A 12,077-nucleotide genomic window follows, 5' to 3' on the forward strand; every position below is an offset into this window, starting at 1 on the left:
CCCAGGGATGCCTCACCCAGAATGCAAGACGCCCCGGACAGCCGTCGTAACCACCCCAAACAGCTCGGGCTACTGATATTCAGCAGGAGGGATGCTCTGACCTCTGATCTCCCTCCCCAGACCACCACCTCCCAGCCTCCAATATTTATTTCTGCCTTTACACATGGTTAACTGTTCCGACGTAGCTGCAAAACAGAACGGAGCCGTCCCGCGGCTCCGGCCCCCCATGTCCGGTAGTCCAGTCCAGTCCAATCCAGTCCAGTCCAGTCCAGTCCTGTGCTGTGCTGTCCTGTCCTGTCCTGTCCTGTCCCGTCCTGTCCCGTCCTTTCCCGTCCCGTCCCGTCCCCTCCCGACCCGCCCTTTGCCCGGAGCCGCCCCGGCGCAGCCGCCAGTGGCTGCGAGCGGCGCGGGGGAGTTGTCCCGGTGCCCGCCCCTCCGCAGTCGCGGCCCAGCCCCCCTCCGGCGGGGGGCGGAGGCAGGCGGTAGAAAGGGCGGGCGGTGGGGCGGGCAGTAGCAGTGCGCGGAGTGGCATCGCGCAAGGGCCGGGCACCGCCGGGGACGGAGGGTGCCAGCATGGCTCTGGATTTCCTCGCGGGATGCGTCGGCGGTGAGGGACAGGAGAAGGGGGGGAACGGGAAAAAAGGAAAATAAAGAAAAAGGGAGGGGAGGAAAGGGAAAAAAGGGGGAAAATTTAAAAAATTGTAAATAATGGGGAAAAAGGGGGTAGAAAAAGGCAAGGGGCGGCGGCAGGGCAGGGCTGGGCGGAGCGCGTTTATTCTGGGAGCGGAGACCTGCGCTGGGCACGGGGGATGGAGCGGCCGCCCCGGCGCAGGTGGTGCCGAGCCCGGAGAAGGTCAGTGGGAGCGGAAGGTCTTGGGGGGTTCCCGCAGCAGTGGTGCCGCGGCCGCCCTGCCTGTAGCGGAACCCGGCTTGCCCGAAGGGCCTGGATGCGACGACGGGCGCGGAGGGAGCTCTCGGGTGAGCACACGGGCAGCAGCAGGCCCGGAACCCTATAGCGGAGAGCTTGAACACGAAGAGGAGGGAATGCGTATGCTCGCCTTGCTTGTCCCTGTGCATCTGCTTACGGCCTTCCTTCTATTTTTAGCAGTTGTTAAATTGTGTTCAGGAGAGTTATTCTCGCGTCTTTTCAGATATTCGCGTTTGATGCTCTCCTTGTCACCCTGGCAAAGAGAATTTGATTATTTTCTTGCAGCTTCTGACTCCACCCTAGTGATCCTTGCCTCGGCAGGGTTGTGCCACTGGTCTTTTCATGCTGAACACAGCACATTGCTATTTTTGTGATATGGACTATCTTGCCGTTGTGCTGGCTTTGAACAACCTGGACTACACCATCCTAGAGTGGGCACTGTATTTCTGCCACATCCTCTCAGGAGAGGGAGGGATGTTATCTTTCTGCCAACACAAGAAGGTGCACTGAGGCACTCTGTAGTTCTTGCTGTTGGCAATCATAAATGGATCAATGTTCAGAGAAATACAGAGCCAGAGGATTCCTTGCCTTACCCAGTACTTGCCAAATGCATGTATTCAGATTAGTATAATGAACAGGCCTGCATATAACTTCTAAAAAGTCCTTTGACACAGGAATAAAGCAGACGATTTTGGTAATGCATGGTCCTTCTACAGGTGCTACCATCACATCTGGAAAGGCTGTGGGCAGAGTGCAGACATTCTTTTGCCTTTAGAGAAGCTTCTAGGTTTTCTTTGCTTCCACAGGGTGGCATGTATGAGAAATATTTTGCTTCAGAGGAAACCTGTGATTTCTGCACACTGGACTTGCCTTGGTCTGAGGTCCAGAATCACTGCTGACTGTCCTGTATGGTGTGGCACACTGTACCCACAGACCTCAACCCCTGCCTGGGCCTTAGGAGCTTGACTGGAGCATAAAGGCACCTAGTGCTGGCCTAAAGGTCTGAATTGTAGGTGTCTCATCTTCTGACTTGATAGGATGCTCTTTCCCTGGCCTACCAATAAGGCTCTGCACTTAGACCTCAGGCTGGAGGCCCTGCTTAGAATACTGTAGCCGCAATGGTGCAGGAAGAAAACTGATGGAAGAAGAAAACTGAGTCATAACCATGGCATTTGTTTTGTTTCAGGTGCTGCAGGAGTGCTGGTAGGACACCCGTTTGACACTGTTAAGGTGGGTTGATTATGAAATACCTTTGTCTCTAGATACAAATTTTTCCAAGGAATGGGGGAGGGGAAAAAAAAAAAATCCCCAGACACTATGGGAGCATAAATCTGTGCTGAAAGCCTGGAGTAAGCCTCCCCAACCACTGTTGTAGATTTGCAGCTCTTCAGAACTGGAAAAAAACTCCTTATGTATGATTCAACCCAGGAATGTGACAAATATTGGCCTAAATCTCAAGTTTGTTAGTGTAGTAACAATGTTGTATTTGAAAATACAATCTTCCATTCAACTTACTTTTGTTCTAAGCTTGCTTCTCTGCAGCTGTTCATCACTAACTGCTGAAACTGCCTCCCTCTGCTTTTGTAACTCAAACCTGCTTTGTTACTAGGTTGAAAATTTGTGTTTTGTTTTCCCCCTCAAGCTCTGCTACTTACCCCTCAAGCATTAATTTGTTACATGAGCCAAAGGGTGTAAGTGCACATCATCCACAGCATGAAGCTTGTCTGGGGTCTTTTTCTTCCTTTTAAGTATTATTATATATTTTTATAACTCTACAAGTTAAGATTGATTTTTCTGATGGTCTGTAAGCCACATGTATCAATCATACTAAGGGTAGCTACTTCAAAGATAAGATTTGAAACCTAAAATCCTTGAATCCAAAGTCTCGCACTGGAAGAACAGAAGGCGGCATGCCAGTATATTCCCTGCTGAATTAATACAGCTGATCACTTGACTGCAGCAGACAGCACGCCACCTGCTAGACCTGTATTTGGAATAACTCTACCTTGCTGAATTTAGATATGCAAAAGGCTAATAGTATTACCGAGGTCATCACCATATTCTGTGTTCTAGCACGTGGTTAATTCAACACAGACCTTCCTAGCTTGGATATTAGTCCTTGCTAGTCAAGTGCAAGCTGCTGAAATAGCAAAACCTGTATGTTTATCAGAATACAACAAATTTAACTGTGAAGTAATTGGGTTGGATCCTCATATGTTTTCAGGAGTGATATTATCCAGACTTGCACATTTTTTTACGGTGGTTCAGGGCCAGCTGTCTCTCTTCTCTCGCCCCCATCCTGCCAAGTTTTACATACTTAACTGAAGGTGATGGGTCATTTCACTGAAGCTGGCAAAACTGCTAAAATTCTGTGCTCAGTCTAAAGTTAACCCTGTGTGGGGTCTTTCTGGTTTATAAAGTGGAATAGCTTCTAGTGCATGAAACTAAACATTGCAGTGTCTGCAAAACTGTGGCTCCCATGCTAGTTCCAGCATATACATTAATGCAATTAGATGTGTTGGCTTTAGAGAAAGTGTCTTGCTTTACAATAGAACAAATAGTTTGTTTCTGGATGACTTTAAATGTTTTGTGAAATCCAGCATGGCACGCTATATTTTCATACCCATTAGAAGGTATTATGAACATTTATCTGTTTTTGTTAAATACTAATATTTATGTTATTAGCTGGCATAGCCACCACTGTGTGTGGGGAAAACTAACACTATAACCAGTCTTCAAAAAGAAAAAAAAAAAAAACTAAAAAACCCAAAAAACTTTGCCTAACTTGTTGTATATGTATGTGTGTTAAGAATTAACCTATTTTATAGTTCTGCAGTGTTTAAAGGGCTAGCTGGTAGTCACCTTAGACTGTAAGTTCTTAATATAACTGAACAATGGGAAAGCTGTTTAGATAAGCCAGAATTTTACTCTGTCTTGGCTTTAAAGCTCTTTTTTTGGCTGTTGATCATGTTTCACATAGTGGGGAGGGGGATGGTGGGACACACAGGGAGAGATTAAGCCTGTGAAGTTGCCCTGCAAGACCCACAGCTGAGCTGCTCTCAGAACTGGAAAACTCCTTATCCCTGGTTTGTTGATGTAATGTATAAAATTGCTTTTTTGCTTTTAACTGCCTTTACTTTCTGAGCTAGGGGCTGTCTTCATTAACAGCAAAAGTGTTACTTTGTTGTAGATGACAGATAAGCCTCATCACGGGAGAGTTACCTAGTAAGTATAGCCCAGGTGAACACTTCTGTTTCTCTCAGTCTTAATTTATTCCACAATGTATTAGTTCAAATAAAGATCTAAAAGACTTATGAAGCTTTTTCCCTTTTTAGTTTTATACTGTGTCCCTCTTCTACAGCTATGGCATGGAGGGAGCGGGGTTTAAAAATACTTTTTTTTTAAATGTAAAGTCTTATTCTGAACCTTCTTTCTGGTATGCATTTCTGGCTGCACATGTTTCCACATACAGTGGCTCTAAAACAATCTCAGGCATACTGTTATTGAGGTCTTAAACACTGCGTATCCTTGGAGGTCATTTTCATTGCTCAAACACTTCTAAATCACTTAATTCGAACATTATTAGATGTTTGGACTGTTGTGGGGGTGTGGTGGATTATTTTGCTTAGTCTAGAGTGCCTCTATGCAAGTCTTTAGTGATGTGAAATTACAGTGCATTACTATTGGACCTAAAACTTTAGTAACAGTGGTTTCAAATAAGGAGGAAGCAAAAATAGAATATTGGGCAATGAATAGAACAGAGGGTTAAACTTTGCACATGATTCATCCTTCCAATAGTTGTACACACTAAAGAGCTTGTTGAATATGGCATTTTAATGCTAATGAAATAGAGTTCATATGTGTTCATTGCCTGACCTGGCAGTTTGCTGATTATGTGTACCCCTGTGTGATCAGCACTGTGCTCATATGAAAGAGCTGGTTTTCATTCTTAGACCTAGAGTGTCAGTACTTACTTTCTAAATATTTTATCCTACAACAAGGCTTCATTGGTCAATATTTCACAAATTATTTAGACAAAAATAGTGGGAGCTGTATGCCACTAGGAAATTCAACCTATATACAGAGTATGACTAATTGTAAACTTCTAAAGACAAGTGTATAGGAACTTTAAAGCAAGAAGGTTCCTAAGCTGCAATTCTCCCAATTCCGCCCATACATGCGGAAGTCCCTTGACTTCACAGATGGGATTTGAAACGATAGCAGTAAACTATAAATGGAGTAAAACCTTTGTTTTGGGCCATTCTGACAGCTTGTTAAGATTTATGACCTTGCTTGTAGATCTGCTTGTTGAGCAGGTTTAACAATCTGCCTACCCTCTGTCCTGGGTTCAGCCCCCAATGTCGCTTTGAGTAACAAAAGATTTGTTTTCTTTGAATCCTACCATAAGCCTACTTTTAACACTAAAATGTTTTAAAGCCCTCTTCCATCTTGGAAGACCTGAGATGATCTTGGCCTCTCAGCATGGCTAGCAAACACTAATGTGCATACTAAAAAGACACTGAAAACTAAACTTTTGATTTACAAAACACAGCGACATGTTGTAAGAATATAAAAAAACCTAAAACTGTAAATATTTAATTTTTTGCCTCAAAAAGAAAGCTACCCCGAATACAGAATTTTGACAAACCGTGTCCCCAAATCCTTTTCTCGATCCACATAGAATTGCAGGTCTGTCATTGTTGTGGTGGTGTTTATTATTACTTTAGGCAAACAATGACAAAAAGATCATAAAGTCAGGAATTTTTTACACAAATCTGATAATATTTTCTTCTGGTCAGACTAAGAGTCTTGAAGTTTTTTTTTCCCTGGACTTGCAGCAGCATTAAATGGCTGATAAGCATCTTTTCTGAGGAACACTGCAGGTTTCCATGCTAGAGATCAAAGACAGATTTCTAACTGCCAATCAATTTATTGAGTTTACTGCAGTGTAGGGCTTTGCATGAACTAGGTAGCTTTGAGACTTTAAGTAAGTGTGCTGAGGACAAATTAGCAGGAAAAAACAGAATTTGACTATCCCATTAAAAGTTAAAAAACATCTAGAAAAGGGACTTTCCCCTCATGTCACCAGTTACAGTAACATCTATCTGCCCAGCAGATCATACCATTTCAGTTTTAGAAAAGTTGTTAATTGATTACTAACAGTAAAGGTTTGAAATGGCCACACCCTCACAAATGGTTTGTATTCAGCAGGTTAAAAAAATACAGACAAAGATTTAAAAGGACAAGTTCATTTTTACTCCTTTCCTTATGCAAAGACACATCTTAAAGAGTCACTTCCCAGCTACCCTCTGAAAAATACCAGATGTCAGTGAAGGGTCCTCAGGTCTGGCAGCAGAAACACTGTGGGGGTGGTGGTGAAAGTTTCTGTCCTTTTAAAATTATCCTTATTTCACACTTAGAATTTCATTGAAAAATATTTACATCAGGTTTGTACAAATATTCCTTAGTGCGAACAGAAGTATTTTTGGCAGCTAAAGAAAGTACTTATTTTAGTCAGTACTGGAAACTCCTATCTGAAATTCTAGATAAGTGAACCCTCTTGTACTTCCACGTAGTGTTTTTCTATTATTCACAAGTAGTTCATAATCCTCCTAGTTTCATGTTTTCACCCCCAAAATTAATTCAAAATGTATTTCTAAATTATTTTGCCACATGTGGCATTCCAGTGTCCAACCTGTGATATACACTGCTATACCAAATCTCCATACACATACAAGACACTAATTTACCAATTAGGCTGCTCTTGACATACAAATCGGTACCTTGTACAACTCTTTATAGGTTCGTCTGCAAGTTCAAAATGTAGAGAAACCTCTCTACCGTGGGACCTTCCATTGCTTTCAGTCCATCATAAAGCAAGAATCTGTAAGTACAAAGTTAACACTTTGCATGTTTTGTGTCTTCATGTATTTTCAATCAGAAGGGTGGGAAAGCTGCTAAAAACCCTAAAAATATTGAAGATCAACAGATAAGCATACTCTGAAACTTACTTGAGCATAGGGCAGATAGATAGTGTAGTTAGAAGTTTGCCAGAAACTTTGTGAAGACCACTAAGTTGAAAGTTGATATTTTGAAGGTAACTTTCTAATTAAGATGATAAGTTATTTGAATGGCTAGTTTTCTGAGAATCCAAGCGATCTGAGCAATGAGTGAAGAAATTGGTGAAGGGGTTTTTTTTTTTTGCTGCCGAAGCTTAAAACCCATAACTAAAAGGGTGGCTTTAGGCTTTTAGCTAATTAAAGTGTAAAATTTGCCAGAAAAACTTTTAGCTGGATGGACTGAGATTGTTTTCTGCATGTGTTCAGCTACGTATTTGTAGTGCTATAAGTGGTTAGATTTTTGTGTCCTAGGCACTGATGAAATTACTGTTATGAGGCAAGATGGTACTGATCTCATGGCCACTGCTAGAAAATTAGGGCACAAGGGAAAGTCAGAAAGGCCATATTCTGCACAATTTCAGGAGGTTTATGAACACCACTGTTGAAAAGGTTTTTTTCCTTCCTTCTTCCATTAGGCTTTTGGACTCTATAAAGGTATTGGGTCACCAATGATGGGACTCACCTTCATTAACGCACTTGTGTTTGGTGTACAAGGAAACACACTTCGTGCTCTTGGAAAAGACACTCCTCTAAACCAGTTCCTTGCAGGGTCAGCAGCAGGGGCTATCCAGTGCATCATCTGCTGTCCCATGGAGTTGGCAAAGACAAGAATGCAGCTTCAAGGCACAGGTGAATACAAACTAAAAACAAAGAACTACAAAAATTCTCTGGATTGTTTGATCAAAATCTATCGAAAGGAAGGGCTTAGGGGTATCAACAGGGGCATGGTCTCTACATTCATAAGAGAGACTCCAAGCTTTGGCTTTTACTTCCTGACCTATGACTGCATGACCAGGTATTTAGGCTGTGAAGCTGAAGACAGTTATGTTATTCCAAAACTGCTGTTTTCTGGAGGGATGTCAGGAATAGTATCCTGGCTCTCAACCTATCCCATGGATGTGATTAAATCCCGGCTTCAGGCTGATGGAGTCGGAGGCGTTACACAATACAATGGCATTTTAGACTGTGTCAGAAAGAGTTACCATGAAGAAGGCTGGAGGGTGTTCACAAGAGGTCTTACTTCCACACTTCTCCGTGCTTTTCCTGTCAATGCAGCTACCTTTGCTACTGTCACTGTGTTCCTAATGTATATGAGATCAGAAGATGATCTTCGTGAATGTGAACCAGGTCCAGTAATACAGCAGCCTTCCAGTTTGTGAACCTTATCTCTTTGTTATCCTGATCCAAAGCCTGGCTGCTTGGGATTTTTGAGTTTTAACACAACCCACACAAGTGATGTAAGCATATGCTATCTGTATAAAGAACTCCTAAATATGTCAAGTTAGGATTTCATCTCATTACTTGTATAAAATACATACTGCCTTATTAAGGACTTCATATCTAGTAGTATGCAAGTAAGATGGGAACCTGCCTTTAGAAAGTGCTGTACAGTCACTCTTGCAGCTCCAGATTTGGATCTGGAGAATGTCGCAGTACCAGAAATCAGGTTTTCTTCCACTCATGTTCTGAATGACTGAGTTGAATGCAGAAATGTTTTCAGAGAATAAATGCTTTTTTTGTATGTAACAGGAGTAAGTACAGTCCTCTAAGGTGAAGTGTGGGGGGAAATGAAATGTTGGAGGCATTTTGCAGGTAACCCTGAACTGTTTAAGACATGAACTAGCATTCAGCTAGCCATGTGTTCTACTTTTCTTCTGCCTTTATACGTCAGTATTTTAGTAGCAACTTTGTTCATACTGGTTTGCTAAGAAAAAGAAAAAAACCAAACAAAAAAGTTATTTGTTCCTAAGCCACTCCCTCACCTTTCAGCTTTGAATAAATATCTTAAGCACAAACTTAGCATCTGTACTCATATGCACTTGTTCCTTTAAATCTCAAGGCTTGTAAGGATTTAGGGAAACTCAAATCTAGTAACACTGATGTTATTTGCCTTCACCTCTATTTCTCATTTGGCAGCGCACAAACTCCATTCAGCCGAAGTAGACTTTGTTCTCTGAAGTTAATGCAACTTTGCCCCCCTTACCCCAATATGCCCCATAGCAGCCAGTGATGTACAGAAATCAAAGTCCTACCTGTGGTATTGCACAAACATTTGTGGGTACAATATTAGCTTAGCAGCTTGATGTACTGCAGAAATAGGTACATGTGTAGAACTGGAGGTTTCATACCTTCCCAGAAAATACAGGTGTAAGCACCTGAAATGGTTGGTGTTCAATACACTTGTATTAAGAATTTCAACAACACTGATTTTTATGTATTTACTTACAGTGCTACTGGATAGAAGCCTGAACAGGGTTTTGGAGAATTTTCTTGTTACATTAATCCGCTGTGATTTCTTTTTCTTTAGCAGTCTGTTCAATAGGGACTGCATTAGTTCAAAGATCTATAAACAGTTCTTTAAGATTTAGAATAAGAACTACACATATTTGGCACAAGTAGTCAAGAGGAAGGAGTGCGTGTGTGCGAGGAATGTTCTGAAACATAATGAACTACTTCAGTAAGTATTAACTTGTTACACTTTTGGTTGGGGCAAGTGCAATATGTGTTTAATTTATATGAATTTTCTAAAGAAACTTATTTCACAGTATTTTGCACTGTAACAAAATATGCTGGAGAAACCTGTAAAACTGGTATGTCTTTTTATACCTTGGAGGTATGTTGGATGTTTTAGTGCCTACTTGCACTGAAATTCAAATTGAATGTTAAATCTATCTACTAAGCTGCATATGCACAACAACTCACAACAAAGACCATTTACACCTTTGTACAGTCATCTGTAATTACTGTATATAAAATTGAGGGAATAAATTTTTTAAAAATTTTGACTTTAGTTCTTTTAGTTTCTTCTGTTTTGCTCAGATGCTTCCTTGTGTTAAATCTAGCTTGAAGAGAGTGTGGTTTCTGGCTTTTGCCTGAAGAAACTTGTTCCTCATCCACCTTCCATACGCCACCAGGAAGGGCAGTGCCTTGTGCTGGCTTAGAGTGTTCATTGAAGCAAAGAAGGGAAGTTGCCTGAACTTGCTTCTTCAAACTGATGTTTTCAGTGAGTACTTCACTCGAAGATATCAGAGCTACTAAGAGAAAAATCCTGCTTTTAGAGCCAAAGAGCTGGCAGCGTGCCTGAACCCTTCATATTGTGCATTTATTTGGTTTAAGCACTGCTGATCGGCATCAGGGTTGTACAACTGCAGAAGACAAGTCAAGGGTCCCTGCAAAGCAGATCAGAATCAAACACCAGGTCTGCCAACAGCACTGTTTAATACCTGAATCAGAAGAATGCTTGGCTTCAAGATGCACAGGTTTAGCAAAAAGCTTTGTCGGTTATAGCTTTTTGTTTTCAGACAGCACAACCTACTCACAAAGAGCATCAATATTCCAAGTAAAAAGCCACACAGATAGGGTGCTGATGAGGAAAGGGAAAGGCCACCACTCCTCCAACTAACCGTGACCAGGAGCAGTTCCAGTCAAGTACCTAATGTTCTCTCAGTAGGAGCAAGAATGTTGAACTATGGCACCAAAACAAACAGAATAAGCAGTGTCTCCCTAAAATACAGTAACATCATTAAAACAGAAAGCGCTATACAATGTTTTACTTGTAGTGTTTACTAAAACATTCTCTCCAGAAATTCATCCATCTGGAACTTAAAAGAAATAATCAATAGCAGACACCGGAGGTTACTCAACAAGCTGAAGAGGACAGAAAAAGCCAGCTTTCAACCAAGTCTGATGTTAGCTGCTCAAAATATGTGCAACTTCTAATTATTAAACCAAGCCAGACAATAGTTTCAGACTTTTTAAATATGGTTCAGTTCCTTCCTGCTAGACTTCTGATATGTTGCCCAATTTAGCCAAGTCAGACAAACTGTATTCTGCCTCCCCAGATCCTCCTTCCTACAACCATTATCAAGCATCATAATACTGGGTAGGAGATGCTCTATTAATACCCCAGCAAGTGAAGAGAATAAGATAAAATTAACTGAAAGTAAAACTCACTATCAACTCCCCATACCCTACTCTCTTATGACCCACCCTGCTAGGGGTTGGGAGATACCAGTGTCACAAGTTGCAGCCACAAATATGGTCAATTAGGACAAGAGGAAAAAAAGTACCCAGTTACAACCCTCCCAAGTTTTAAAGAAGCTATTTTATCATGGCTACAACTATAACACAGCAGTACTTTTTTGTCCTTTCTTCCTTGCCTTTCTCTGCATATCACTTTTTTACAGTTCATATGAAAAAGTAGCAAGACATTCAAGGGATGAAAACCTGTACATTGCAGGTGCAGGACAGGTAGCATACTGGGAAAGTTACCAAGGCACAAGTATAAAAAGTTGACCTTGCAGAGACGAGATCTGTTTGTTCTTTAAAATTGAGTATATTTACTGACATACTGGAAAACAGGCCCTAACAGCTGTTGTTAGCCAGGCTTTTGATCTGTGGGTAGTTAAAGAACAACTTGAAGCCCAGAAGTGTGCCAAACACCATTAGATTAGCAGAAGGTGCACTCAAACCTTCTTCTGCCAGAAAAACAGCTAGAGAAAACACAAGCTTACCCAAGGCAACATGCTGTAACAAACACCACAGTCACAGGGATAAATGAAGGATCCAAGGGACTGTATGGCTCTAGGAGGCACAGCAAGAGAGTAGGGAACCACAGAACTTGCTGGGCCAAACTTAGCCGAGATAGGCTTCGAAATCACAAGGAAGCAAAGTGCTTGTCAGTGTCCAGGAATTTATGTAATTTCATGGACAGTGGGGAGGGACGCAGAGGAAAATAAGCCATTTTCAAACTCCCAGAGCAACTGCTTCGCAATTTTTGTACTAGTGTCATCCTCACTAACTACAAAAATGGTTATCACTAACAAAAAAATTAGTGACATAATATTCACAGTAACACGATATACAGTAAAAGCTTGTCAACTTACAGTTTATTATCACTGTTAATTGATTTGACCTAGAATGTGATGTTAAACTATAGTTTCAGCAATAAATTGAAAGCAAGCAAGCCAAGGTCTGCAGTGAAAAAAAATACCATATACATTGATATAAATGGAAAAAATGCAAGTCCT

At 41.5% G+C, this 12,077-nt stretch overlaps 1 protein-coding gene across 6 annotated transcripts; it reads left to right on the top strand.

Annotated features, from left to right (window-relative positions):
- Positions 1-506: 506 nt before the first annotated feature.
- SLC25A29 (solute carrier family 25 member 29) lies at positions 507-9,833 on the top strand. 6 transcript variants are annotated; one of them, XM_030484420.1, is made up of 5 exons: positions 560-607; positions 2,115-2,158; positions 4,119-4,153; positions 6,731-6,814; positions 7,464-9,833. In XM_030484420.1, the coding sequence occupies exon 5, from the start codon at positions 7,497-7,499 to the stop codon at positions 8,205-8,207; it is 711 nt and encodes a 236-aa protein (XP_030340280.1). In that variant the 5' UTR covers positions 560-607; positions 2,115-2,158; positions 4,119-4,153; positions 6,731-6,814; positions 7,464-7,496; the 3' UTR covers positions 8,208-9,833. The 6 variants fall into 6 exon arrangements, with proteins under 6 accessions (XP_030340278.1, XP_030340280.1, XP_030340282.1 ...); XM_030484423.1 differs by lacking the exon at positions 560-607 and adding an exon at positions 817-832; XM_030484418.1 differs by lacking the exon at positions 4,119-4,153 and having other exon boundaries at positions 507-607.
- Positions 9,834-12,077: the final 2,244 nt, after the last annotated feature.

This window comes from Strigops habroptila, chromosome 4, assembly GCF_004027225.2.
Source record: "Strigops habroptila isolate Jane chromosome 4, bStrHab1.2.pri, whole genome shotgun sequence".
NCBI classification, from domain to species: domain Eukaryota; kingdom Metazoa; phylum Chordata; class Aves; order Psittaciformes; family Psittacidae; genus Strigops; species Strigops habroptila.